At 49.2% G+C, this 26,936-nt stretch overlaps 15 protein-coding genes across 15 annotated transcripts; 7 read left to right on the top strand and 8 right to left on the bottom strand.

Moving 5' to 3' along the window:
* Positions 1 to 24: 24 nt before the first annotated feature.
* M430DRAFT_106811 (hypothetical protein) lies at positions 25 to 923 on the bottom strand (the record flags this gene model as incomplete). Its single annotated transcript, XM_024861107.1, has 2 exons — positions 25 to 376; positions 502 to 923. Coding segments are annotated over 2 exons (774 nt in total), but the record flags the coding sequence as incomplete, so codon positions are not given.
* A 1,673-nt stretch (positions 924 to 2,596) lies between these two features.
* M430DRAFT_144731 (hypothetical protein) lies at positions 2,597 to 3,442 on the bottom strand. Its single transcript, XM_024862906.1, has 3 exons — positions 3,035 to 3,442; positions 2,733 to 2,964; positions 2,597 to 2,664 (listed from the first exon to the last, which is right to left on the bottom strand). The coding sequence occupies exons 1-3, from the start codon at positions 3,262 to 3,264 to the stop codon at positions 2,632 to 2,634; spliced, it is 495 nt and encodes a 164-aa protein (XP_024718463.1). The 5' UTR covers positions 3,265 to 3,442; the 3' UTR covers positions 2,597 to 2,631.
* A 748-nt stretch (positions 3,443 to 4,190) lies between these two features.
* Positions 4,191 to 4,828, bottom strand: M430DRAFT_72711 (hypothetical protein; the record flags this gene model as incomplete). Its single annotated transcript, XM_024869528.1, has 3 exons — positions 4,191 to 4,361; positions 4,429 to 4,598; positions 4,648 to 4,828. Coding segments are annotated over 3 exons (522 nt in total), but the record flags the coding sequence as incomplete, so codon positions are not given.
* Positions 4,829 to 6,158: 1,330 nt separating this feature from the next.
* On the top strand, positions 6,159 to 7,646 carry M430DRAFT_36585 (hypothetical protein). The gene has a single exon (XM_024866956.1). The coding sequence runs from the start codon at positions 6,199 to 6,201 to the stop codon at positions 7,399 to 7,401; it is 1,203 nt and encodes a 400-aa protein (XP_024718461.1). The 5' UTR covers positions 6,159 to 6,198; the 3' UTR covers positions 7,402 to 7,646.
* Positions 7,647 to 7,787: 141 nt separating this feature from the next.
* Positions 7,788 to 8,338, top strand: M430DRAFT_52760 (hypothetical protein; the record flags this gene model as incomplete). Its single annotated transcript, XM_024868324.1, has 3 exons — positions 7,788 to 7,811; positions 7,865 to 7,922; positions 8,064 to 8,338. The coding sequence occupies 3 exons, from the start codon at positions 7,788 to 7,790 to the stop codon at positions 8,336 to 8,338; spliced, it is 357 nt and encodes a 118-aa protein (XP_024718460.1).
* M430DRAFT_126022 (hypothetical protein) lies at positions 8,144 to 9,416 on the bottom strand. Its single transcript, XM_024861972.1, has 2 exons — positions 9,180 to 9,416; positions 8,144 to 9,118 (listed from the first exon to the last, which is right to left on the bottom strand). Exons 1-2 carry the CDS (start codon positions 9,388 to 9,390, stop codon positions 8,454 to 8,456), a joined length of 876 nt encoding a protein of 291 aa, XP_024718459.1. The 5' UTR covers positions 9,391 to 9,416; the 3' UTR covers positions 8,144 to 8,453.
* Positions 9,417 to 9,622: 206 nt separating this feature from the next.
* On the top strand, positions 9,623 to 10,964 carry M430DRAFT_107134 (hypothetical protein; the record flags this gene model as incomplete). The annotated part of the gene is made up of 2 exons (XM_024861138.1): positions 9,623 to 9,742; positions 9,972 to 10,964. The coding sequence occupies 2 exons, from the start codon at positions 9,623 to 9,625 to the stop codon at positions 10,962 to 10,964; spliced, it is 1,113 nt and encodes a 370-aa protein (XP_024718458.1).
* A 126-nt stretch (positions 10,965 to 11,090) lies between these two features.
* On the bottom strand, positions 11,091 to 14,042 carry M430DRAFT_270244 (hypothetical protein; the record flags this gene model as incomplete). The annotated part of the gene is made up of 5 exons (XM_024865501.1): positions 11,091 to 12,813; positions 12,869 to 12,999; positions 13,067 to 13,761; positions 13,816 to 13,868; positions 13,918 to 14,042. 5 exons carry the CDS (start codon positions 14,040 to 14,042, stop codon positions 11,217 to 11,219), a joined length of 2,601 nt encoding a protein of 866 aa, XP_024718457.1. The 3' UTR covers positions 11,091 to 11,216.
* A 603-nt stretch (positions 14,043 to 14,645) lies between these two features.
* On the bottom strand, positions 14,646 to 16,198 carry M430DRAFT_21540 (hypothetical protein; the record flags this gene model as incomplete). Its single annotated transcript, XM_024864531.1, has 3 exons — positions 14,646 to 14,764; positions 15,029 to 15,630; positions 15,693 to 16,198. 3 exons carry the CDS (start codon positions 16,196 to 16,198, stop codon positions 14,646 to 14,648), a joined length of 1,227 nt encoding a protein of 408 aa, XP_024718456.1.
* Positions 16,199 to 17,040: 842 nt separating this feature from the next.
* Positions 17,041 to 17,595, top strand: M430DRAFT_144713 (hypothetical protein; the record flags this gene model as incomplete). Its single annotated transcript, XM_024862904.1, has 3 exons — positions 17,041 to 17,225; positions 17,365 to 17,451; positions 17,555 to 17,595. The coding sequence occupies exons 1-3, from the start codon at positions 17,141 to 17,143 to the stop codon at positions 17,593 to 17,595; spliced, it is 213 nt and encodes a 70-aa protein (XP_024718455.1). The 5' UTR covers positions 17,041 to 17,140.
* A 772-nt stretch (positions 17,596 to 18,367) lies between these two features.
* Positions 18,368 to 20,922, bottom strand: M430DRAFT_126011 (hypothetical protein). The gene is made up of 5 exons (XM_024861971.1): positions 20,586 to 20,922; positions 20,025 to 20,530; positions 19,296 to 19,965; positions 18,787 to 19,248; positions 18,368 to 18,736 (listed from the first exon to the last, which is right to left on the bottom strand). Exons 1-5 carry the CDS (start codon positions 20,815 to 20,817, stop codon positions 18,498 to 18,500), a joined length of 2,109 nt encoding a protein of 702 aa, XP_024718454.1. The 5' UTR covers positions 20,818 to 20,922; the 3' UTR covers positions 18,368 to 18,497.
* An 860-nt stretch (positions 20,923 to 21,782) lies between these two features.
* M430DRAFT_36580 (hypothetical protein) lies at positions 21,783 to 22,602 on the top strand. Its single transcript, XM_024866955.1, has one exon. It carries the CDS (start codon positions 21,854 to 21,856, stop codon positions 22,493 to 22,495), a length of 642 nt encoding a protein of 213 aa, XP_024718453.1. The 5' UTR covers positions 21,783 to 21,853; the 3' UTR covers positions 22,496 to 22,602.
* Positions 22,603 to 22,687: 85 nt separating this feature from the next.
* Positions 22,688 to 23,444, top strand: M430DRAFT_171332 (hypothetical protein). Its single transcript, XM_024863608.1, has one exon. It carries the CDS (start codon positions 22,880 to 22,882, stop codon positions 23,336 to 23,338), a length of 459 nt encoding a protein of 152 aa, XP_024718452.1. The 5' UTR covers positions 22,688 to 22,879; the 3' UTR covers positions 23,339 to 23,444.
* An 810-nt stretch (positions 23,445 to 24,254) lies between these two features.
* Positions 24,255 to 25,146, top strand: M430DRAFT_106535 (hypothetical protein; the record flags this gene model as incomplete). Its single annotated transcript, XM_024861087.1, has 6 exons — positions 24,255 to 24,284; positions 24,359 to 24,391; positions 24,448 to 24,506; positions 24,553 to 24,733; positions 24,793 to 25,025; positions 25,083 to 25,146. The coding sequence occupies 6 exons, from the start codon at positions 24,255 to 24,257 to the stop codon at positions 25,144 to 25,146; spliced, it is 600 nt and encodes a 199-aa protein (XP_024718451.1).
* A 361-nt stretch (positions 25,147 to 25,507) lies between these two features.
* On the bottom strand, positions 25,508 to 26,885 carry M430DRAFT_68680 (hypothetical protein). Its single transcript, XM_024869371.1, has 3 exons — positions 26,110 to 26,885; positions 25,822 to 26,050; positions 25,508 to 25,761 (listed from the first exon to the last, which is right to left on the bottom strand). The coding sequence occupies exons 1-3, from the start codon at positions 26,831 to 26,833 to the stop codon at positions 25,578 to 25,580; spliced, it is 1,137 nt and encodes a 378-aa protein (XP_024718450.1). The 5' UTR covers positions 26,834 to 26,885; the 3' UTR covers positions 25,508 to 25,577.
* Positions 26,886 to 26,936: the final 51 nt, after the last annotated feature.

The raw sequence follows: 26,936 nt of genomic DNA, 5'->3' as shown, positions 1-26,936 counted from the left end.
ACCCAGAGCAAAGAAATTACACACTTAGTGGCCTGCAAGGGCGTGTGCACGTCTGCGATCTCTCTCCTCGGCGATAGAGAGCTTGACACCCTTGCCCTTGGGGAGGGAGATCCAGGGCTTCTCTGACCCAATGACGAAGACGTTGCTCTCACGGGTAGCGAAGGAGTTGTCAATGGCATCCTTGATGTGAACAATGGCGAAGCCTCCATCGTGACGCTCACGGTGGGTAATGACACCAACACGGCCCATGTTACGACCACCAGTGGCCATAGCAATAACACCGGTATCGAACTTGATGAAGTCGGTGATCTTGCCAGTAGCAAGGTCAATCTTGACGGTGTCGTTGACCTTGATGGCAGGGTCTGGGTAACGGATACTGTAGGCACAATTTTGTCAGCATTTCGCCAGGTTGATACACCAACCGTTGATCTAGCTCCAGTCTCTGGGGGTGGATCGACCAAAGCTTGGACCAACGGCTGAATGATGTCTGACAGAACTTACGTTCTAGCATCGTGCGTGACCAAGAATGGGATTCCGCCCTTGCCCAATTGCACCCGCTTGACCTTTCCAAGCTTGTATTCCGCCTCCTCAGCCTGGATTCTGTGGACGGTGAAACGACCCTTGGTGTCGTAGACCAAACGGAAGTGCTCGCCAGTCTTCTCGATGCTGATGACGTCCATGAAGCCGGCTGGGTAGGTGGCATCGGTGCGGACCTTGCCATCGACCTTGATCAGGCGTTGCATAACAATCGCCTTCGTCTCACGAGAGTTGAGAGCATACTTGAGACGGTTTCGGATGAAGACAATCAAGGGCATGCAGTCGCGGAGCTTGTGAGGACCAGGGGAAGGGCGGGGAGCGTAGGTACCAGAAAGCTTGTCGAGGAGCCAATGTGATGGCGCGCTCAAGCGCTTTTGGTGCTTCTTTCTGCAAGAAAATTGATATTAGCAGACGTTCGGTATCTCTCATGGCAAGCAGGAACAAGGACGAGACCCCGAGTAAAGTCAAAGGGACTCGTATCAACGTCTTGGGGTGGGACGGAGTCTCTGTTGGAAATTGAAGAATTCGAAGAGGTATCTTTTGCGGGTTTGATTCTTGTCCAAGAAAAAGAATTGCCAGGTCTACTCACGGTCCACGAGCCATAGTTTCGCCTCAATCCGCGGATATGGTGGAGGTGAAGGTGGTGAGGTGATGTTGATGTTGAGAGGTCCTGAGGGATCGAATTCGCGAAAGTTTGGGAAATTTCTAGCTGTGCGATTTCTCTGCACTAGCGCCACGATAAGCGAATGGAAACTGTCCCATCACGTGATAGAACACTGTCTGGAAGGGAAATGCGACGATGCCAGGATCTGTGACAATTGTCAACCCACTTCGATTTTCGAGAGTATTAATACCAAGTTGTGCTTTTATATGACTTAAGTATAGGCCTGGGTCCAATTATGTGTTTATATTTATACCTAGGTTTGTGCAATCGTGTCTTTAAGTTTGGCAGAATCTTCACCACATTACCTACCTTATCCATGAAGACATGTGTAGGCACTGTCAGCCTATGTATTATGCGATCATCAGATTGGTTCAGTTCTCGCTCTTTGGGCACTTTATTTCGAATCGCTTCATATTCGTTTCGTCAATTTACATACCACGGTCAAATCCATAGTCAACTCATCCCATCAAGGTTTAAGTACGAAAAGGACTTCTTGCATCTGTCAATTCCTCAAAAGGCTTGGTACAACGAGCCCCAGGTTACGACAAAAAAGGAAGGGGGCTTTAATTAAGATAGCGCTTTACTAGTTTTCATGGATAACTTCCAGGCCCAGTCTCAACATTGTGGACTGAGACCGGGGAAGAGAGACACTAGGGTATCCAATAAAGCCGTAGGAGTTGATATCAACGATGGTAGACTTGTGATGGAGAAGGTCTTGATATCAAATTCACTGAGCACAATACTTGCGCCTTGCATAGAGTGGAGGAGGAGGGGGGGTCTGATACCATTGGTCAAGATTGAATAACCCCCCCCTTCCTTCACTGCTGCTTAAGCCCCAAGCCTCCACGGCCTCCACGGCATAGAGTCATATTTTATCAAGGGCCTGCGTGACATAGTTTATGACTGCCCTTATAGAACAGGAAGAGAGGCCACCAGCGGCGCAGCCTGTGAGAAATATGGTCAAAGGGGACTATGACTGGCTGCCTTTGCCTTGGGATTCCATCCGGTGCTCCGAGGCATACAACTTTGATGTCTTGAGCGAAGTATGAGAAGACGATAAGAAGATCAGATTGAAAAGGATTGAAAAGTGGTCGCAAATCGCCTCGAGAAACAAATGGACAAAAATGAATAGAGTGATCAACCGCTGAGTTGGTCTTCTCATCCACCGATTCCGGGCCGCTCTAATTCTCGTAGTTTGAACCCGATGTCACAAGAGCAAAACGACCCTAGCCACCGTAGTGTTGCATATACAGCAGTCCAATAAAGAGAGAGTAGCGAGAATATTCCTTTGTATTATTGTAACAGAGTGGCGCTAGATCTTGGATGATCTGACTACTGTACAGTTCTTTCTGCCACACACGATGCGCCATCCAATGCCATAGTATGCTGTTTCACGTTGTTTCCAGTTGACCTAATGTCCTCTTCAACTTCTAGTACTGGCTAGCAGCCTGCTGGCACGCCTTCTGTAAACACGATTAAAGTTAGTACAGTTCTCGTACAGTTCTCGACGATGTCTCTGGGAATCACGTACCAGCTGCTCCAGATACCAACCGCAGATCTGCATATTGCCCTGGTTGTCATCCATGCACTTTGTGAACTGCTTCGCATCTGCATCACAGCTTCGTGCGCCCCAGTTGTTCTCAGCACTCTGTCCCTGGGTAGCAACGGCGTTGTTGGCTTGTGGTTGCTCTACTGGTGCGCTAGAACCGCCTGAAAAGAGGCCACCGATGGCATGGCCGATTGATGATCCTACTGCAACACCTCTATATCCAACCCGTTAGTACTCATTCCCCGAAGCGGCACCCGTGCAGACACATGGAAGGCAAAACTTACGCAGCTGTGCTGGCCATTTGTCCGAAAAGACCTGGACCGGCTGACGCTTGTGGCTGCGCTTGCACAGGAGCAGGAGCAGCAGCAGGAGGGGCAGCTGGCGCTGGGGCGGCTCTTGCGGGAGGGTATGCCGCAGTGGTAGCAGGACGGGTTTGTTGAGGAGCAGGTCTTGAAGGGGCAACAGTTGGACGAGAGGGTCGGCTTCCGCCACCGGATCTTGATTGACGAGGCATATTGCTTTCGTTTGAGACGGGAAAGTCTATCGGCGTTTGGGAGTTGAAATTCGAGGGTTGAATTTGAAGATTGAAGATCGAAGAGTGAGTTTGGAGTTTGGAGTTTGGAGAGTTGTTTGTTGGAAGATTCAAGAAGTTCAGCCTGGACCCGGGACTCTCCTCGGTTCCTATGTTCCCGGCTATTTATATGTAGAATTTTAGCGCATGACAAGCACAGCACCCTGATTGGCCAGAACGTGATACTGTACCGCAAGTACCTACATATTGCGTACAATTACTACATATATATAACCAGGTACAGACCAGACCATCTTAAGGAAGAAGTTCCTGAAAGCCTACTCAATGCACTTAAGTAAGTATAGGACGAGTTGAAGTGCGAAGGTAATATAAAAGGCAGATAAATAGATATATTTCAGTATACCTCGCGTTACTACAGCTCCAAACAAGCATGGTTGGGGCATGTAGAGTATGATCTATAAGCCATAAGCTTCCTTCTCTAAGAGCAAGTCATCTGCGATTTTGACCAGTATCCTGGGTATCTCCATCAAACGCCATTGTTCGCAAGAAACAAATTCTACCTTGGTACTTTTGATTCCTCCCATGATCCCTTTCAAAACGCCATGCCATGACAGACCAATCCACATATCCGTCATCACAACCGCCATTCATTATGATGCTAGTTTCCGGCATTTTCATTGAGATTTCGAGCCCTTTTTCTAGCGCTTATTCTTTCCCCCCTTCTTTTTGCCTCTTTTCCTCGTTTTAGTGCCTGATTGCTCTAGAGCACTAGGAGCCCTTGGGCTCGGTGCCGGCTCGTTTTGACTCGAGGATGCTTCTACCTTGCGCTTCTTGTTTATGGTTGCAGGAGCGGCCGGTGGCTCACTCGTTCCTTCTGCGGACGAGGTTGAATCAGAAGCAGAATCTGAGTCCGATTCGGAGTCTGATGTGGAGGAAACCGTATTATTGTCGGCCTTTCGTTTCTTTGAAATTTCCTCCTGCTTCATTCTCTCTGAGAGTTGCTCGAACTTGATGTGTGCTCTCGCCCGCTCCTTCGCTTGTCTCTCTGCTTTTTCTAAATCATATTTATCATTACCAGACTATTATCGAATCAGTAAGAGTAGAAAGAACCAAATCATGAAAGGTTGTACAGGGGTATGTACTTACCAACCCGGCTTTGATGATTCTTGAAGCGGCCCCCTTGTCCACGCTGAGGTTTTCTCTCTTGCCCACTGGGTTCTCCACGAGCTTGATCTTTTCAAAATACTGCTTCACCCGGGTGAGCTCCGTGAAAACAGGATGCGCGCGCGCTTGGACGCCATTGAGTCGCAGATACGCTGGAAGCATTGTTAGACAAATCCACAAAATGCACTACGGGGAGCCCACAAAACAAGATAGATTCTATGGCATAGGTAACAAGAACATAGAGCTTGGCTTTGTCGAGTAATGGCAGTTTCGAGGCTGTTTCAGACAATGCGGTCTTGACGAGCGGAGCCAGCGATTCTTCCAGATTATCAATCTCGTCGTCAAGCTGCTCAATGAGAGACAGCACGTTGGTTTTATCCATCTCCTCTCTGGCTGTGCTGCGTTGTATTGTGCGGTAGGATCGCAGCAGCGTCTCAAAGAATTTGTGCTATAAAAGTTGCGACGGCAATGCGGCCGCTTTCCTCCTCGCTACCTTAGGTACCTCAGGTACCAACTACAGTAAGGTAAGGTAGAACTATTTACCGACAGTAAATAATCTGCAGGGGTTTCGATTTTTTTCGGATTCGTAGACGGCGACAACATCATCTTCAACTCTGCTCCTGTCCTCCTTATTCTCCTCCTAACGTCTTGCATTTCTCCTCCACTTCTTCCTCCCGTGAAGTCCTTCGTCATTGAACTATCGATTGAAATTTCCTCGGATACATCGTCCAATCCGGCTCCCAATACCTATTCCATACGGCCGACGACGACCAATAATTAACTCATCTGGTCTCCTATAGCCATCATTTATCGATCATTCATAACAGACTCTCTTGTCTCGTCCGCCATCCCTCATCGTTTATGTATGTTTAGGATTTAGGAGCTTCTTTCCTCGGAAGGGCGCGGATCAGACACCAGCGCCTCACCTATACTCTACGTCTGCCATGAGTCGACTTCAATAGCCCTTGAGAACCGTTCAACCTGTCTTTTCCAATTTGCGGCCGTCCGCTGTTGCGGGTGTTTACTCGAATACCTCGTAACTCTCCATGGCATTACGATAACACGTATGAGGGCCGGGTGGCCAGGCGCTGTTTGTCGATGCAGTACGGCACCTACTGGTGGCCGCGGCGGAAATGGAAGACGAATACAGACAACGGAAATTGGTTGCATATGAACCCAAAGCTTTTGACACGCCAATACAATGGTCAAACTGCCCAAAAAAGGGCCGTGGATACTCCACAAGATATCTCGCTCACAGACATTCTTCCGCCGATTCCACGGACACGGAGATCTACCAGTGCAGTAATACCAGTCAAGAGAGTGTCAACTAAAGAAAGTAGGACGGAAGAGACGGAAGGTGGCATTTCGGAAGCGCAGAGTGTTGAAGGCCTCCGGAAGCATTCCAAAGACAGCGTCGTCAATGCAAATGCTTCGACTAGACGGACGCCAGGGCATGATATGGACAAAAAGGCACACGGCACAATTTCAAAGAGGGAGGACCTCGAGAATTTCGAGTATGATCTTCGGGAAAATATTGTCGGCGATGGCGCGCCGGAACGCATGTCAAATGCGGCGACTAGAAGTATCGAAGCCCCTCAAGTTCCTCGCATTGAAGAACTCGATGAGCCTCCCACTGAATCGGAACAGCTCGATCGCGATTTTCCAGTAACCAGGCAGCGAACTCAAGAATCATGGAGATCCGAAGATGAGACAAACTCGATAGATCATCTGGAGAACGACGTCCAGCCCGCGATGAATTTTCAGGAGAGAATAATTGCGCCGAATCCCGCATTGGACGTGCCTATATCCAACACAATACACATACTAGGGACCGGCCCCGTTGGAAAATTCATTGCACATTCCTTGGCTGGAATCCCTGAAGCGCCGCCCGTTACTCTTTTGATGCACCGTCCCTCGTTGATGCAACAATGGCACGAGGAAGGTGGAACTATCAAACTCCTAAGGAATGGCGAGATAAACACAAAGTCCGGATTCAATATTGAATCATCAGCAGGCTTCCATCCAACGCCTCCAGGCCGGAAATTTTCTGGAGTTGGTAGGAATCTCTCTTCTGGACCACAGGATACCATTATCGAAAATTTGATTGTTACTACTGAAGGTTATACAACCGTCTCTGCCCTCACTGCAATCAAGCATCGTCTACGATATAACTCCACAATCTGTTTCATCCAGGACGGCTTAGGTATTGTCGACCATGTCAACTCCTCCGTATTTCCCGATCCAATGACCAGGCCAAACTATATGTTAGGGAATATCTCCCACGATTTGCAATCAACAGAAAACAAATATACCGTTGTCGAGAAGCGTTCCGGCACAATCCCTCTGACAATAATCCCGCGGGCGAATCAGGGAGCACAGATCAAAAAGGAGGGACTCTCAATTCGAAGGATAGACCTTGGCTGGCCAGCGAGATCCAAATATCTCATGCGCACACTCAGTCGAACCCCTGAGCTCGGCGCTGTGGGCTTCAGACCTCAAGAGTTTTACAGGATGCAACTGGAAAAGCTGGCTATCAATTCCGTCATCGGGCCTGTCTCCGTGGTTTATGAATGCTTCAATGACCAGCTTCTTTACAATTACCAGGTCTCCCGGACGATCAAATTACTTTTAAAGGAGATCTCCTTAATCCTACGATCATTACCGGAAGTTTCACGCATTTCCTCGGTCGATAAGCAATTCAGTGCTGAGAGACTGGAGAGATTGGTCGTGTCAGTTATCAATAAAACTGGCAAGAATCGTACATCCATGCTGCAAGCTGTACTGGATGGGAACAAGACGAATATCGATTTCTACAATGGTTATTTGCTCAGACGGGCGGCAGAATTGGGAATAGACTGTCCTCGTCTCGAGTTGATCGTTTCCATGGTTAAGGGGAAGCAAAACATGAAGAGCCGGGAGAAGAACTCGTATATACCCTTCGCAAATGGGTTCTAAGGGCGCGTGCCAATTTGTGTTGATATGCTAGATATAGATTTAGGGGAGGGAGGCTGCACAAATAATGGGTTGTGTATGTATATGTATTTGTAGATCCAAGCAGACGAAGGGCGATGGGCGTTTTGTCATTTGTTTTGTCTCTTGCGTTGGGCAATGGACGATATTGTACTACCTTTTATTGTTGATATAGAACTCCTCAAGTAGATAGGTAGGTATAGATGCACGAAGAATGGATGTTTGGGATACGTTCAGAGTTCGCGGTGACCAGGAGCTAACCACGTGACGAGGCTGCCCCTCCATCCCCCGGTTGCTCATTTTTTGTACCTTAGGGTAATGTACCTCGTAACCTGGTATGATAAGCCGTGGTCGCAACAACAACGCTCAACATGGAAGACGATGATCTAGCACAAGTAACTCGGATCCTCCCTGTCTCAGGTGTTTCCCGCTAATCTCACCTGCGCAGATCAGAAAAGCCAGGCTCGAGCAGCTCAAGGCTCAAGGCGGAGGTGGAGGAGGCGGGGGTAGAAGCGGCGGCGGGCAAGGCGAAGACAGACAGTGCGCACACCCTCCGAGATGACTGCTCCTACTAACACGATAGCAGACAACAAGAAGGTTAACCCCCTTTGCCCTCCGTCTTCTGACAAAAGTCTAATCCCTCTCAGCGGAAGCGCGCCAATCCATCCTCAACCAGATCCTCGAGCCCGAAGCGGCAGACAGACTCGGAAGAATACGTCTGGTCAAAGAATCGCGCGCGGTGGACGTGGAGAATAGACTGATCATGCTGGCGAGGTCGGGACAGCTAAGGCAGAAGGTGACAGAGGAGCAATTAAAGGAGCTGCTGAATGCGGTGGCCGAGAAGAAAGAGGAAGAGAAGATTGTGGTTAGTAGAAGGAAGGGAGGCTGGGACGACGAGGATGACGATCTGTTTGACTTGTGACATGGCATGAGCAGGGCGTTAGGGGAGGGACCCAACTATCACAGTATTCGGCGTGCTGAAATTAACAACGGAGTATCATTCTATACTGGACCAGAAACCTTCATGTTCCCTGAATTTAGTTCACACCCAGACTGTCACCAGACCTTTCCTTTGCCTCTTTTTCCGCCTTTTTCCTTGCTCTTTCTCTCTTCCTGATATCCCTCAAATCCACAGGCTTCTCAATACCCAGCTCCGCTCTAAGATCTTCCACATCCCTCTCCAGCTGTTCCTCCCAATATACGTTGATTACCTCTTGTGCCCCCAGTCCGTTCCTTATTGCCCACGGCCCATAGATGGTGAAGAACCTCTTCCTCTCGGCCGGCTTCAACCTCGTCACTGCAAACATACTCAATCCCGTCATGGGAAGCAAAGTATTTGCGAATTCAAAAGCCTTGAGCGCAACCTCCCCCTCCACCATTACAGGCAGGCCAGTCAAAGCATGAAAGAAGTCGTGGCACTCGCGATATCGCTGCATTACATATGCGCACTCCTCGTCGTCGATGTACTTGACCGATTCCCGCGTGTCAGGCGATACCCCTTCGCGGTCCAGCCAGTCTGCATACACCCGTCCAACTGTATTTGGGGGGAGGGATCGGAGGTATGTCATAGACAGCGTCTGTGAAGTTATGCGCGGCCGGTCTCGAAGGATCCGTCGGCCTGTGGGGGAGGCCAGCATCGCATCTCGCAGGCGGTAGATGAAGTAGGGCGTCGCGGTTGCTTCTCCTAGAGCCGCTATTAAATCTGGCAATTGCTATCAGCAAGGGTTTGTTATTTGAAGATCATTCAGGAGATATATACTTACCACCCCGGTATGGATTGGCCAGAGAGATGACGGCAGACCCAACTGCCAGGCCTGCCCGCTCAATGAAGGTAAGAGGGACATGGCCAGGATAGTTTGGCGGCGGGCGATTGAGCACACTGAAGTGGCGTGAATTGAGAGATATAGTACAGGCGGCGATCAAGTCTCGAGGGAGACTTGACCGCAAGGCAGACGGGCGCACAAACAGAGCCATTGATGTGTGGTTTTGTTGTGTTGCCGTTCTGCTGTGTCTGTCGCATTTCTGTCGTCACATCAGGTCGCGGATAGCTCAGATCACGGACCGGTTCCGCAGTCCTCGCCAGGCACGACAATTTTATATCAGAGATATGAATGATATTTACACCCGCCTGATCTGGGTTTATTGGATCAATTGATCTTCACATATAAAATATAAATATATTCGCCGGCTCTGAGCCTCTATGGAGATGGAGAAACACAAGGACTTCACGGATTGGGCTATCAGTGTTGGAGTGAAGATCAATGGAGTTGCTCCACATCATTTTCCAGGGAGAGGACTGGGTATCATTGCGGAGAAGGAACTCAAGGTGAGCATAAGAGGAAAGGGACAATTGTGATGTTGTATTACAGGATTTCTGTGTATTTTTCTGTCCTATTCCCGCGATTCCCAGCCCGCAATCCTTTCACATGATATTAATCTTCAAACCATCCAGGGTCCAGTGACCCAAGTGAAGCTGGACTCCATCGAACCCCCCTCACTACTTGTCTGCTCTATCTGCTTTGTATCTAGAGTTCCCTATGCTAACACCCTACCAGGCCGGCTCCACGATCGTTAGTGTTCCTCTCACAGCCCTGCGGACAGCTAAGACGGTCCCAAAACGCATCTCCGACCCCATCGGGCCCATAACAGTTCATGGCCTGCTCGCCGCTGACCTAGCGATGGATGAATCCAATCGTTTATGGAAAGCCGTCCTTCCCTCGCCACAGGACTTCCAAGAATCCATGCCTCTGATGTGGGACCCGCAACTTCAGGACCTTCTCCCAGAGGCCGCGAGGACTCTTTTAGAGAACCAGAAGAGGAAGCTCTCGAAAGACTGGGCGGCCGTGTCTAAAGCCTTCCCTCTCCTAACCTATGACGAGTACCTTTATACCTGGCTCATCACGAACACGCGAACGTTCTACTTCCTTTCCCCCTCCCGGAAAGCCAAACATCCGTCAAATCGAGACGATTGCATGGCACTCAATCCCTTCGCTGATTACTTCAATCACACTGACGATCAAGGCTGCGAGGTTACATTTGGCCCCAATGGCTATGCAATAACCACCGACAAGCCTATCAAGAAAGGGGAAGAAATATATATATCATACGGAAATCATAGTAACGATTTTCTTCTCGCTGAATACGGATTCATTCTCGAGCAGAACAAATGGGACGAGATATGTCTAGATTCTTATATACTTCCTTTATTATCTGAGACACAGAAGAAAACCTTGAAAGACGCTGGGTTCTTGGGAAAATATGTTTTGGATAAGGAGACCGTATGTTATCGTACCCAAGTTGCTTTGCGGTTATTATGTCTACCGTTGAAGGATTGGCGTCGGTTTCTTAATGGGCATGATGACGGGAAGGATCAGTCGGCTGTCGATCAATTGTTGTTGAAGATTCTCCAACCATATTCAAAAACTGTGGAGGAAACGATCAAAAGTCTAGCAGTACTTGATTGTGGGCTGGCTAGTCAAAGAGAGACATTGAGTAGGCGTTGGAGACAGATACATCTCATCCTACGCAGTGCAATAGCCCGAATATAAAGGTCAAAAGCTCATTCCGTCCCACCGAAACGAAAGTAAAGTAATAACAGAATCCCCCTTATGGGACTGCTCCTCCCTAATGAATACTTTTCTTTCCTCATAAAACCCTGCTAGTCAGATGAAACACCATGTGTGGCATCCAAGGTAGCTGCCTAGACTCTGTTTAGCTTGAGCTTTCGAGGTAGAAGTTCACACTTCTAATTTCTCCGACAACCCCAAATCATTTATATGAAAACGATCAGTGCAAGCCACTTAGAACCATAAACTGGAGCTTCTCGGGCCACTCATATTCATACTTGCGCTAGTATTGATAACCCTCCGCTGGCTCGGCAGCATTGCTCTGTCGTCATGGAAACTCTCTTCTCTGACTGGGCCCACACAATCATGCCTATCGACGAGGGAATCGACATCTGCTCTTAGACCTATCATGCGAGGAAGGGTGCTGGCAACAGCTTTGGAGGTCCGATTCTCCTTGCCCGTATTAGAAACGTCAAGGAGTTCCGGGGGAAAGCCACCGTATGGCTCTGGGGCAATATTATCTGTATCTTGCTGGACCTCGCATTCTGGGGTAGAAACATGGTTTTCTACCATTAGAGTGGCTGAAGAGTCGACGGCAGAAGAATCGTATATTCCCTCATTCCATTTATCAACATCAACCAAGCCATTTGGGCACCAAGAGACCAAAGAAAGCGCCACACCACTGCTCTCACCAGAACTCTTACCGGCATTATCAAGGCTCCTGGAGGGTTCTACGCTTGAGTCGGTATCGACTTTGGGGTGATTGATATCCGTTGAGGGGTCGGATTGACGAGCTGGAACTGCTGCAGGTGACATCGGAGCCACTGAAGATATCGATTCTTGTTTTTCTGTCTGCTCCATTCTTTCGTAACTCGAGTAGTGCTGCCGGGAAAATGGTGTGACTCTCCTGATACGTGGAAGCCTAACCCCTGAACTTACTTGTCTCAAGCCAGGCGTCAATCGTTCTGGGAGAGCTATAGCAACTGCTCTTTTCGATGGCAGACTCACCGTTCTGGCTGAAGCTTTGATTGGGGTCTTGATTGGAGTTTTGAGTGGAGTTCTGATTGGAGTTTTGACCGAGGTTCTGACTGGAGAATCCAGAACTATACAGGGAGAAGAGCTGGCCAATTCTTCTGCTTTCGGCAGCGAAATAACTGTTGATCTGGACTCGCCGGAGCAGTGGAAGCCACCTTGACTGTTTTCTGTATAGGAGCTGTCTTCGTAGCTGCTGCGTGATCTGCGAAGTATGATAGCTAGAGCACCAGCGCTATCAATGCTCAGCTCATCAGCTCCATCCATGGCACCTGTTGCTGGCAGCACCTTGGTAGAAACATTTCGTCTTCTGAGAGTTCTAGGTAATGATCGTTGAAAGGAGACTTGAGCTTTACGCGCATAAACAGGAACGCCGTCTTCTTTCTGACCATTATCATGTTGCGGATTGATGTAGTCACCAGTTTTCTTGCTCTTGGTGGGAGGGGGGATGTTTTCACGATCAAAAAAGTCTCTCTCATCACGGCTCGTCTTCTGGAGAATCGCGTCAATGACGTCTTCGAAGGTGACAATCCCAACGGGCTTTGGGCATCTGATTCCAACCACATCCTTCTTGGGGCAGACGGGATTTTCGATATTAGATTTTGCAGCCCCCATAAAGTCGGTGGGCCAGTCAGTAGACCCGTCCAATCCCAATCCCTTCAAACGAGACAATATATGAGCATTCATCTTCTCCGTGGCTGTCCATCGCGGTGCCTGGAACTCGTTGAAACTACCTTTTGGCGATGTCTGAATGTTCGCTTGTAGAGAGTTGAATGGTTTCGGAACCACAATTGCCATTCTAGTAACCGTCAGTGTGAAAAGACCGGAAGAATGCTGTCGTGTATTTGATTTACCGTGACATCCCCAGTTGGAATATGTTCAGGAGGTCATATACTGGCATATCCTCGTGGACAATAGGCAGCGGATACAAAGGTAGATCTCTAACGAAGACTTTATTCTTCGAGATGTCCAGACCAAGAAGATTCTACATAGGCAATCAGCAACACTGGACGCAAGATCGAAAGCATAGTCATGGGTCATGCTGTACTTACCTTTACATGGAGAAAGCCGAAGACCTGTTTCCCCTTCCAGCTGGACTCGGTGGTAGACTTGCCGTCTTGAACTTCAGGAGATTGAGTACTACCAATCACCGGAATACGGCTATATGACCAACGCTTGATCCTCGAGATGAAAGCCTTGTCGACCGGATCATCAATGCTGATAGTTTTGACAGCAGACCAATGCACAATCATTCCCTGAAGGATGACAAGATCCGCCTTCTCCACATCCTTCTCATCCTTGACATGCTTCTCTGGAATCAGGGTAATGTCGCCTCCAATCTTTCGTGAATCCAGGCTCAGAGCTCCAAGCATAATCCGGGTAGCATCTGGACCAATCATACCACCGTGTCGTTCGGATTGCTCATGGTACTTGATAATGGCAGCCATCTCGTCGTTTGTGAATAGACTATGTTCATCTTTGCGCCGAGAAACAGTATCCAGAAACCGAGCAAGAGGGTAACTGAGGATGGATGTGAGCCACATGGAGGCCCATATCAGCGGCCAGCAATAATAGCCCCAGGCAATAGTGTGACGGGGGATCAGATATTGAGGAAGGATTTCGGCAAATAACGCAATGGAGAATGTCGAGAAAAGAATAGGGGCCCATTTTTGGTTTCCATGCCAGAGGCTTTGGATAATGAAAGGCAGTGATTCGCCACAAGCAACGGAGCAAAGGATAAAAGAACCTAAGGGTTATCAGCTACCTTCTATTTCTTTGAACCATGTGAATCGTTACTTACAAAGCATCCAAGTCGAGTGCCGTTTGATCCTGGCGACCACAAGAGCTTGCTGCCTTTGCTATGTTAGAAACAAGATCTAGGAATGATCAAGTAAGTTCATACCGTTGTTTGGGTGTTCCAGTGACGCTCCGCAGCTGTAACCAGGTCATATCAAGTCCACCGAGGGCCAAAGTCAGGCCCGCTAGTAGGGAGCAAAGTGTCAACAAGACGACTCCGAGAGTAGCCATCCCATACCAAGCCATTCCATGGTACACCGTGTATGTGTACAGTCGTGGTTCGGCCATTGTTGCCATTTTTGATGGCTGAACGCCCGCGTGTGGTAAAATGGATGGAGCGGCTATGCAATAACGAGCAGACATATAACTAAAGCCAATGTGTTTATGTGATGAGCATGCTTCCAAAGTTCGATAAATGTGCAAAGCGGTTGGGAAGGAGTGTCGCTCACCCATCAAGCAAGGTAAGTAACGTATTGGATTCGCCCCAGCCAAGAGCAAGAGCACATGGGACAGAAGCTCTTGCCGCCAATTCCCTGGAATCGCCACGATTTGATACTCAAACTTTAAATTGCACAAGGACAGGAAACGGGAAGGTAAGAAAATCGTGTTCAGAATCAAGAAAGCTTGATTTCAACGCAAATAACACCGTCTATTTGTACAGCGTTTTGATAGGAGTTACAGGTAAGAAAAAATGGCCCTTGATCCATAGACCTGAATTAGCCCCGGCTTTCCTGACCTAACGCCAAAGATCCCACCCAATGCATTAATATCCGTGATTCGATGAACGCTCATAAATTCTTGCAACTTCGGCATATATCGGTCTCAACGAGTCGTTCACTCTGGCCGCGGTCGTTTAGCTCCGTGTGGGTTTTGCCAATCACCCCCAGCAGCTTGGTTCTGTTGGAAGAAAGCTGGATTGAAGTGTGGTTGAAGTCCTTGAAAGCCGCCGCCACCTACAGAATTTGATTAGTTTTTAGCTCCTCTTCCTGCATAACGTCGGAAAAGAAGGCCAGAAGTATGAGAAATTGAGTGACCGTCAACATAGTAACGGGGCCCGGAAATACAGATGTGACTTTGATAGTCAAGAGCCAGGAGCAATTGCGAAAGATGCCATCAACACGCCAACGGCTGGAAAACTGCATGCATGGTCCTTGCCATGTTGCAGAGCGTCGGGCCATTCCTTGTGGAAACGAACAGCAGATTGGGATTGATCATACCTGGCATAGGTCCTCCCATCTGGCCCATGTTCATGGGCATCCCTCCCATTGGGCCACCCATTCCACCCATTGGCATACCACCCATAGGCATACCACCCATCATTCCATTACCCATACCACCTCTGCCGCCTCTCATCGCGGCAGGGCCGCCTCGCATACCACCCATCATGCCGCCACGATTGAATCCACCACCAAACTGGCCACCCATTGGATTTCCCGGGAAACCGCCCATGGGTGCGTTGAATCCGCCCATGTTTCCCATAGGCGGACCAGAGAAGTTCCGGTTGAAGTTGTTGACATTCATATGGTTATTCATGCCGCCGCGGGTGGCATTGTAGCCAGGGGTGCGCCCTCGGAAATTCCCACCGAAGTTCTGATTATTGCGATCATTGTTAAAGCCACCTGCAGTTGCACGATTATTCTGGTTGTCTTTCCCGGCTCGCATTGGAGCATCTTTAGGCAGTGTTCGGAAGGGGTTCACGTTCGGATTCGAGTATGTGACTGTGTGCTTCTTGACGTATTGCTGTCCCTCGCCAAAGGCATCAATCTTGTGCTTCGCAGCAGTGGCAGCTTGTTGCGATGTAAACTCAACGTATGCTTGTCTTTTTAATAGTGTCAGAACAGCTGCGATTTCAGAGGGGATCGGACAAGGGATTCATCATACCCTTTGCTCTTTCCGTTGACCTTGTGCTCAGAGAACGTGATCTCCCGCAGTTCATCTTCTACCTGGGCCTGATTAATCCAGCCTCGAATATCATCGTCGGTGTTCCACCAGTGCAAGTCTGATATCAAGAGAGCCGTTGTTGCTCCAGGATCTATGGGACGGTCATCGGAGCCTTCCTTTCTCTTTACTCCTTGTTGCTGGGGGGCTTGCTTTGGGATACTCAGGAGGTCTTGGCCTGAGCCTGATTCATCAGTGCTTTTGATCTGCTGCTGATCGTCTGGCTTCTCTTGATCCTCACTACCAACTTTGATATCTACGTAATCATCATCTGGTTCCTCTTCGTGCTGTGCGCCGTTGGCTCCATTAGTTCCTGCTTCTGCGGGTTCTCCATTGGCGGGTTCAACCCCGTCAATCTTCACATCGCCCTCTTCGTCCTTCTTGAAGGGACCATCTTGGTCGGTATTGGTATCGCCGTAGATATCGATGTCGAATTCGTCGTCAGCCATCTTGCCAGTACTCAGAAACTCAGTATCTGCGTTTTAATTTGAGAGATTGCCTGTATTGTCTTTTAACTTCAGTTGATACTATCCAAAGAGTAGATGTTTTCTGTGAGGTAGCGATAATTTGATCAGCTCGTGAAAAGAAGATAAGAGGGAAAATGCTAGGTAGATCTCGACGCGGGCTGGGCGTCGAAGAAATCTGAGATACTTGGGTAGAATACAAATACGTACACTCCTGGAACCATCAAAACACTGCTTTCAGAACTAAGCTCAAAGTCTGCTGGTATTCCTCAACCAAGACAGACAAAAGGGAGATGAAGACGAAGCTCTGTGCTTGCAATCTTGGACACCGTGATCGGTACAGGCAAAGTCAAACGTGCGTGCCGAGGTGAGTAATTCCACAAGCTCCAAAGCTTCAGAACTGCCAATTGGAAAGCAACAAATTCCTCCTTTAACAGTGAAATGTCAGTTGTAGAAGACCGCCTTCCCTATGTCCCCCTTTCGCGACGCCAGCAACACAGCCTTGTCTCCTAGGTACCAAATCGCGTCGTCGAAGCTATCAGTCGATCGGTCGTCGAAGGAACTCGTCCGTCGACGGAATATAACGACTATTAGAATAATCGCTCGCGCCGGCAATCGTCGAAGTCGATGTCGATGCGCGAAGGAAGCCGGTGTTTGTTGGCCGTGTTGGTTGTACTTCGCTGGAAGCTTTCAAGATCGAATGTGAGGTTAGCTCGCTTACCTAGCCGCGTCGAGGTTCATATTAGGCCGCCTGGTCACGTGGCTCAATCTGGCCTCATCCAGACTGTTCGCGCGACGGGGGGTCCTGATAAATGCGACCAGCGCCATCCACCACAACCACCACGATGGAAGACCACACGATACTCTCTCCCTAATCAGCACCTGTCCCGAAGTTGTATACCGAAGCGCTATCACATTTCCGTAATCATGGCGGACCAAATTCAAGAGTTCATGGAAATCCCACGGGATTTCATCAAAGATGGCACCCAGTTCATTCACAGATGCACCAAGCGTAAGAGCCCCTTTCATACCGGCCTTCTGGCTTTGCTGTAGTCTGGGCTGTCAAAGCTGCCATAAAGACGTTTGGCGCAGTTTCTTTGGTCTCGAGGACATGGATCGCCGTCAATGATACGTACTGACTATCTTCACAGCTGATCGCCGCGAATTCATTAAGATCTCACAAGCTGTTGGTGTTGGATTCCTCGTTATGGGAGCAGTTGGTTACCTTGTCAAATTAAGTAGGTCGCCCTGGAACTCTTGGTCTCTGCGTTGTTACGTTGCTTCTGCGACGACTTTCCGTCTTTCCCAACGATTCCCTTGCTAATTTTATTCAACTTCAAGTACATATCCCAGTGAACAATATCCTGGTTGCCGGTGCATAAGGTGCGAAAGATGTTGGGAAGGGCAAGGGGTTCGATCTTGGAAGGATGGGTAGATCGCTGGAAGCATAGGAAGATTGCCAGAAGTATGGGGACAATAGCTGAAAACTGCAGCGGCGATTAAAGCCGGAGGCGAGTCGTGTTTTATGGACTCAGAAGCCAGGGAATGTATTATTATATATACCTTAGTATTGGGAGGTTCAGCTCGTCGTGTATAGAGTCTAGTCGGAAAAGTCAGGAGTCATACTTCTTCATACATGAGTTACATGGCTATCATGCTTCGCTCAGTTGCGTTAATTATCCTAGGTGCATTTTCTGAATTCACGGATCTACTATCCTTTTCTAGGTTTTCTATACCTTCAAAGTCAATTCAAGCTTTGTGTTTGTGATTCTAATTTAATCCGCCCCCCCCCCTTTTCCCAGAAAAAAACCAGAACCCCCTTTTTTTTACCAACACTCCGTTGTTACACATTATTTTTCAAGCAGCGTCCGGATCACAAAAGTTATGCTTGAGTGGCAGGTCAGGGAGTTCTGAAGTTAGCATATGATTAGTATATTTAACGATACAACAGCCGTCTCAATGATTGGCTCAGTTGATGTTGTGAAGGGTTTAGTAGAAGGGACACTCGAGATATTGGAAATACATGGAGCACGACTGATATCTGCTTGGTCGTACCAGAACTACGGGGTTCACGAATCTTATGAGTGGACACATGCGAGTTCATCCATTTATACATCGTAGATTCATCCTACCTACCTGTCTTCCACTATCAATGCCGCCAAACTGATATACAGCAACTTAACCACCACTCAAGCCAGGGTATGTACATAATTATGTACCTGCTTTACATACAACCTATAAAGAAGGACCACCCCTAGCCCTCGTTGTTTATCTGATGGGCTATTTAATCGTCGTCGTCGTCATCATCATCATCCATATCCCGGTAATACGCTCTTAGACCCCGTCGCCGCATGCCAGAAGACCGTGGCTCCGGCCCGGCTCCGTACAATGAACTATCAACTTCCAATTTCTGGTCTACTCTGAGACCCATTCTTGGCTCGGCCTCGTCTTCTTCCGCCCCGTCATTCCACGAATGTACAGTGCAGGTTCCAGTAGACATGCCATAGCCGTTCCACGCCGATGCTGTAGACAGATTAGTCGAGCACAACGCGGTCGACTGGTTAAATACGTACCAACGATCATAGGCGCATTGGGATGCCAGCTCGCATCTCTAACGCACGTCTTCCATGTTAGATTAGCACCCATCATTTCGTGCCCTCTATGAGGTGGTCGAGAATTCTTCGTCGCCCCATAGACATCTACTTTGCCCGCAAGGGTAGCATCCATGTTCCAGATATAGACTTGGCCATCCTCGCTGCCTGAATAGACGTATCTTGAATTCGTACTTCCCGGGGGAGAGAAATGACATCTGATCAGAGTCCTCAACACGCGATGACCCCTGAAAGTTACGAGAGAGTTGTCATTAGGATCGCGGTACCAGTCATCCTCGTCGTACGCTCCCCAACGATAGTCGAAATTTCGTTCCATTGCTCTCCGCCGACTAGGTCTGAGAGCACCGAAATCTCTTGGGGACATCACCATGCGGAGATCCCAAAGCTTCATGCTTTGTTCCTTACCGTTACTGAGGATATATCCTAACCAAATTAGCTGATTTTTTCAAGCACTGGAGGCCGTTACTCACGCCCATCTCCTTTGCTATCAATGTATGTTAGACCCTCGATGTGACCGACGAAAGCTCCAGCCTCACGGCTGTCACCCATACTGCGGGTATCCCATACTTTGATGGTCGTATCGTCAGATCCCGAGTACAGGATGTGTGGCGAGGAAGAGTCAGCGAAGCAGACCGCATTGACATCCTCATCGTGGCCGAAGATTCGATGAAGAGTGCGGCGTGACTCAATATCATAGACAATTATACAGCCACTTTCAGCTCCAGCAACCAATTCTCGTCCGTCACCTGAAAACCGGATAGACCATATACCGAACGAGCCATCATATCTTGCGCGCTGTGACATATTACGACCATTTCCCGTATCTGAAAGATCAAGACTATATGGGTCTCCGAGGTCATTTGGGTCGGTTGGTGCAAGGCAGACAGTGCTCCGAATGGACGTATATGCAAGGTACTTATTGTCCGGACTCAGAGAGGCATCTGTGAGTGTCCACTGTCCAAAGGGGTATTCGACAGTTTTATAGTAACGCCATTTGTAAGGATTTGACGTGTCGTACATTCGGACACGATAATCTTTGTTGACCGAGAAGAAGAAGTTTCCGTCATCTGAAAATTGTCCAGAGTAGACCGGTTGATTGTAATGGATAATTATATCTGCATTAGAGGAGGGTATCATTCCCTTATGATCCGCATCAGTCTAAGAGAGCGTTATCACTGCTAGGAAGGCGACTATCTTACCTGGGCCATAAGCCTTTGGTTGATTCTTTGCTGAGCATAGTCTTCCGTCGCCAACTCTCTGTCCAATATCCTCCTCGCCAGCTTTTTCTTCTTCGTCGTATTGACAGTGTTAACAGTCTGTGCTTCGTTGAAGCCAAAGGTGCCGGAATTCATCAGCTCTGCCCCCTCCTCGCTGGGCACTTTCGGGAATCGATTGGGGTCGAGCTGCGCTCTTCTCCTCTGTCTGAATTGCTGAATATTGAACGCTCCATTCTCATCGTCGTCATCGTTACCGAGAATAAAGTCATTTGCAGCAAAGCGGAAGAGTCTCCTTATCTCGGAATTTGCTAGCAAGCGTATAACCTGTCTCCTCTGCCGTTCGGCTTCGAACCGCAATATGAGTAATAAAGTCTGGATGATTGTGAAGATGTAGTAGGGCTCACTTCGCTCTGTTTCTTCTTCTCCTTCCTCGTCGTCGTCGTCGGCCTCCTCGATCTCGACCTCGATCTCGTCGAATTGCACATCGTCTAGGTGAGCGGTTAGCAAGGGGATCTGAACCCGAGGATAGACTATGCCGTTCACCTTCACCACCGCCTTCTTCTTCGTCCATGTTCCCTGCGTGCGCTTCTAGAATGCTCTGGATAAAAGCCTGTTCGTGTACTTGGTCACTCTCCTCGTGGGTGGGAGGCTCGTAGTCCATGTCGTCGCTCTCCGAGGTGCTCCCTGCGTCTTCGGCTTCGGATGTCTCATTCGGCGTCATATTCGATGCGGCACCGAGGAAGTCTTGCAGTTGCCTGTCATTGGAACCGGCCATGATAAGGTATATACAAAAGATACGGTAAATGCGGAAACAAGTTGATTGATCGCTCAGAGCGAGGGCAAGCTTTTCGCCATCACTGTATGTACATCGTCGGTCTGGATAAGCATGACGCTTGTTAAGTTGTTAAACGTCCCTCGGGATGCTTATCAGAGTCGGAGTTAAGATGCCGCCTACGGGTTTACGACGTACTACTGAGAACTGTTGTAATACAGGTACAGTGCGATCCCAAGCCATCTGACAGGTCCGGAAATAAAATATAGCACGGAGAATTGGCTTTTAAGTGCTGGGCATCTTTATCAAGGAATCCCGCCTTTCTCCAGGATTTAATTCTTGAACTTTACAGGCGTTGTTTAGCTGCCGCTGTCTTACGCGAGAACAAGGCATTCTGTTCCCCTATTTATCTATTGATGACAATGGCCTTGTTACCTTGGACTCTGGCATGGTTCAGGTGATTGAAGCACATCTGGTCCTTCTGCTATCTTGAAGATGAAGAACCTTTAGGAATTGGAAAGGCTAGTAACAGTAGAAGAGTCTGTCCCCCGACAATGACGAGTTCGCGGGCGCGGGCTGCTATCATTGTGAAACAGAAATATTCTAGATGCGAAGGAAACTGTCCAGGGCAGTACCAAGTACTACTCCGTGCTTTCTTAGTCGTCCTTTGTTACTCCAATCTTCTCAACCGTCACAGAGGCCGTAGATAATGCAAGTAACTCGTACAGGATGCCGGCACCACATATAACCGGGGTGCTCTGCTCAAGTTCCAATCCACTACTTGCAGCCTGCCTTCTTCATAGCTACCTTAGCTAAGGTTACCTAGGTAAGGTACCTAAGGTACCTTATGTGAGAAGGGCCTCAAGGCACGTGATCATATTGTCGTACCCCCGTTGAATCTATGACCCCTTTACCGATGGGCAGAACCTAAGGTATTATATTATATTTCCGCACCCCGCTTGGTAGTGCCAAACGAGGAAGAAACAGCTTCGGATCCCAAGGTCGTCGATTTTGATAGACGACTGAAACAACGGCGAACATGGATCCCAAGGCTCTGGTCCAAGAAGGCTATGATAATATAGCCCCACGATATCTGGAGTGGACCTCGGGTAGCTCGTCTCCTAGGATGCCGTATCTCCAGAAACTACTGAAATGCCTCCCCGCCCGGTCCAAGGTTTTGGAGCTGGGCTGCGGGGCAGGCAAACAAACGCGAGTGCTTTCGGAACACTGCGAGGTCACCGCAAACGATGTTTCCGCAGCGCAAATCCAGCTTGCCCGACAGCACGCGCCGGATGCAGTTTTGATCCAGGGCGACATGATGGAGTTGACATTTCCTCCGGACACATTTCATGCCGTCGTGGCCCTGTATTCGATCATCCACCTGCCGCGAAGCGAGCAAGCTCTCCTGCTGAAACGAACTGCAGAGTGGTTAGAGGAGGGTGGGTATCTCCTGATGAACCTGGGTACCCGGGACGATCCTGGCACGGTGGCATCATGGCTGGATGGATGTCGCATGTACTGGAGCGGCTTTGATGCGGCGACGAACCGCGAGATGGTGCGCCTTGCGGGGTTCGAGCTCGTTGAAGAGGAAATCACACAGGAAGTGGAGGATGGAGTCGTGGTGCCTTTTCTGTGGATGCTCGCAAAGAAGAAAGGGAGAAGGGAGAAAAGGGCCGGGTAAGGATTGACGAGCGAGAGACGGTGTGGCAGGAGGTACAAATAAGCTTCCACGCAAGGAAGAAGGCAAAAAAAATAAGGAAAATAAGATAAGATACATAGATCAACGGATGAATGGATGAAGAATAAGAATCGACCACTGCGGAGAGCCTTGCACTTCTTGATGATGCGACCAAGACTCGAGACGGGAGAGACCGCAATAGCGAATTCAGATATAAATAATATAAATACCTATCTCTAATAGAGACTCGGCAGAGATACTGCACCGTCGCATCGCATCGCGAATCACCTCACGCATCTGGAGGCTGGAAACTGGACGCCTGGATACCGCAATGTGATACGGCCGCCGCACACCGTGGTTTCCGGAGCACGACCCCCTTTTCTGCCAATGATCAGCGCGAGAAGCAAGGCGCTGAAAGCACAGTTTCCAATACGAAAGCACCTCTTCAGGCAAAAAGCGTTGGGGGAATCTCGTGGGAGAAGAGGTTCATTGTCGAGGAAGGAAATGCAGAGAGCGAAGAGGAGGAAGAAGACCAAACGAAACGAAACAAAACGAAAACCGCACCGCTCGATAATCTATAGGTATAAGGTATATCGGAGACAGGACTGGAGAGAGAGGATCAGGAAAAGGACAGACTGTACACACCTTCGTTCGTATCTTACGAAGATAGCTCCAGAGTACAGTACATTGTATGTACATTGTATTCGTACCTGTCCCCAGCGGCGCATTATTGTTCCCACTCCCTATCGCCCCGATCCCCATCTCCATCTCCATCTCCATCCCCATTCCCCCCCATCTCCATCCCCCATCTCCGTCCCCATTCTCCCCCCCCAATCCACCTTCTAATACATCCACCATCGTTACGCTGCTCTTTGTCCAATTGACCTCGTCTTCCTGTGCATCTCCCCTTTACTCGGCATTTTCCCTCCTGTACAGCTCGTCCATACCGTGCAGCAGCCGCCGACCATCCCGCCCACCATCGTTTCCTGCCACCAACCAAACCGCCGCGCACAAAGCTTCGACTTGAACCCCCTAATCCTCGACCCTCACCCTCGCCCTCACCCTCCTCCTCCTCCTCCTCCTCCTCCTCCCTCTCCTCCTCCACGCCCATCCGCCATCCTCCTCTCCTCCGTCCTCCATCCTCCAGCACGATCGAGAAAATTAAGATACCCAGACACGCACCTCGAAATCCCGGTACCGGTTACCCACATTCCCCCCCAAAACCCTCCCAGACGAAGGACTTCATCTATCGAATCACGTCCCGTCGAGAAACGCCTCATCTGTCCCCCCCGTCACCCCTGTCCGCTCGCCCAAGCTTCTGCGGGTGTTCCATAATCCAGGTCTTCTTGTTACACATCTGCATCAAGTGCCCGCATCGATTTCGACTCTTTTCTGTACTCACGCGTCGTCCATCAGCTGTCTTTCTGCCGCTTCTTGCTTATCTCTCCGAGCTCTCGATCAACGACCCCCTCAAGAGCCCACCGCCCCGATACAGTAAACAATCGCATAATCAATAAATCTTGTCGCAGCTCCCTGACCATCATCCACTCCTGGTACGGTACATACCCTTCTTCTCCCGGATATGCAGAGATTGGCCTTCCCCAATTGCTATTCTGGCGGCATTTCTTCCTTCCGTTGTCTCAGGGGGTCTAACCCATCATGCAGATATTGTCTTCTTCGATCTGATAAACGAACCACCCGAAGTGAACCAACCTCAAATACAATCTCCCTTTTACTATCCAAAGCTTTCCCCATATCAGATATGGCGGCTCCAGGCACCCAGTCGCTCAAGGTTAGATAACCGCACGCGCCGCGATCTTGTTTATATTGGTGGAGCTTGATGCTGACCTCCTTTTCTCTGAACAGTGTGTTGTGACCGGTGATGGTGCTGTTGGCAAGGTATTCCCAATCCCCTTAGCCATTCCGCGCGGGTTGATAGCTGACCCTGGGCCCAGACATGTCTCCTCATATCCTACACAACCAACGCCTTTCCCGGCGAATATATCCCCACAGTGTGAGTCTCGGTGGATCTCCTACAAGACCAGTACTGATAGTCCCAGATTCGATAATTACTCTGCCAGCGTGATGGTGGATGGCAAGCCCATTAGCTTAGGACTGTGGGATACTGCTGGACAAGAAGATTATGATCGACTTCGACCTCTCTCGTATCCCCAGACGGATGTGTTTTTGATCTGCTTCTCCATTGTCAGCCCACCATCGTTTGACAACGTCCGAGCTAAGGTATGCCACTCTCTTGGAGACTCAACTTTGAGAGGATCACTGACTGAGTGGATCTCAAGTGGTTCCCCGAGATTGACCACCACGCGCCGTCGGTACCTATCATTCTTGTTGGCACCAAGCTTGACTTGAGAGAAGACCCAGCAACACTGGAGAGCCTGAGATCAAAGAGGATGGAGCCTGTATCGTATGACCAGGCGTTGGTTGTCGCGAAGGAGATCAGAGCCCACAAGTATTTGGAGTGTTCAGCTCTCACCCAGCGAAATCTGAAGAGTGTGTTCGACGAGGCTATCAGGTTAGTTCTCCGATTACCTACTCCCATTTACGAGGACGTGCAATAACAATAACGTAGAGCTGTCCTGAGTCCTAGACCGCAGGTGAGCAAGCAAAAGAAAGGCAAATGTACGATCCTGTAGGGAGAGCACGGTCGTTGGACAGAAGACGGTATTATAGTACCATGCGAGTTCAGTTCGACAGAGGGATTTGGTTGAGATTACAGCGTTCATTTTCTCTTCGTTGTCTAGAGATGGAAGCGCGAGCGCTCTCACGAACCAGAAGGTCTCTAGGCTTCTACGACCCTTGCAGCAGCGTCGTTGCTTTTCGTCGAGACCCTTTCGCTGAAACTTCTTACGAATCCTCAATCATACAGTGAGGGTGGCATGCACTTCACATCCTGGGGATATCCTGTTTCCTGTAGATAATGCACGGGGAGTAATGATCAATGACATTGAGTCTGGATGGTATTTTCTTTGGACAGTACCGCCCCCTTTATTCATGGAAGAGACGTTAGTTTTTTTTTCCTTTCGATATTAGTACATAGTCTAGTTTGCGCAAATAACAAGACACATCACGCCCCTGGGACTCTGGCCCTTCTACTAGGATGTATGGCACTCTCATCGATTTGAGCTGCCCCCTTTGCGGATTTTGCCTTCTCCTCCTCCTGAATCCTGTGCACCCGCTCCTCATTCAACTTCTGGTTCTTGGCCTTGATCTTCTCCTTGCGGTCTTTGGTATTACCCCCACCACCAGCACTGCGAACCGTTAGCATCCGGCAGAGAAGAGGGAGGATAGGAAGGGGCTCGGAAACTTACGTGAGCTCAACGCTGATTTTCCGGGCTGGGGAAACGCCATCGTCAAATGTAGAGTGGTGGAAGAGCTTCAGGCAGGTCTTCATGTGATCGTAGCCCTCGAATTCTAGGAAAGCGTAGCCCTTTGACTTGGTAGGGTCCTCTTTCTCGGTGATGTGCCGAACTGAGATTGGTTTCACGGCTGCGAAATGCTTTTGGATAGACTGGGTCGTTGCACTATATGGCAGATTGCCTGGAGAAGATAGTCAGCGACGGGTCTTCTTTTGCGTGACAACACTGAATATATCTTACCAATGAACACAATGAACCTAGCAGGCTTCCCATCCTTCTTCTCTTCGCTGCCACCCGTAGCATCCTTTTCCCCAGCAGCGCTCTGTCGCTTCTTCTCCCGATTGCGGTTGTTCTTTCTCGATTTCTTCTCCTCTGTAGTTTGCTCCGCAGCAGCTTCCTTGGATTCAGACGCCTGGTTTGAATTTGCAGCAGGAGTAGAGCTCTGCTTGGTGGCAGCCGCTTCTGCAGCCTCACGAGCCCTGCGCTCAGCCTTGCGTTCTTTCTTCGATTTCCGTGGTGCCTCGCTGCTCTCTGCTTTGTCTGCCTCCTCAGTTGTTTGTTCTGCGACTTCCGATTTCTGCTTCTCCTTCTTCTCCTTCTTCTTCATTTCCTTCTCTGCATCGTCTCCGCCGGGAATGGCGCTATCTTCTTCGTCTCTCTTCCGCTTCTTCTCCTCCTTCTTTTCCTTCTTTTCCTTCTTCTCTTTCTTTTCTTTCTTCTCCTTTTTCTCCTTCTTCACATCATCTCCTTGCTCCTCCTTCTTAGATCCACTCTCCTCCACCCCAGCATCATCATTATCTCTCTTCCTCTTCTTATGCGGCTTCTCCGTCTTGCTGGGCGGGTTTTCAAGCTCCTCCGATACGTCATTATCGCCGGGCACGTCTGGGATCGCATCTTCGAGCTTGCGCTTCTTCGCCTTCCTCTCCGCGCGAGACAGGTCTGTGGCCTTCTTCGAGGACCCCATGATGTTTATGTGCGGTGGTGATATTCTGATGTGTATCTCCTCCGCATGAAAGATCTCTGCTGGGGGATTTTTTTTTGGCGATAAAATAAAGTCGGCAGAATTT

Source organism: Amorphotheca resinae (assembly GCF_003019875.1).
Source record: "Amorphotheca resinae ATCC 22711 unplaced genomic scaffold M430scaffold_10, whole genome shotgun sequence".
NCBI classification, from domain to species: domain Eukaryota; kingdom Fungi; phylum Ascomycota; class Leotiomycetes; order Helotiales; family Amorphothecaceae; genus Amorphotheca; species Amorphotheca resinae.
This window is presented reverse-complemented; position numbering and strand designations above follow the sequence as displayed.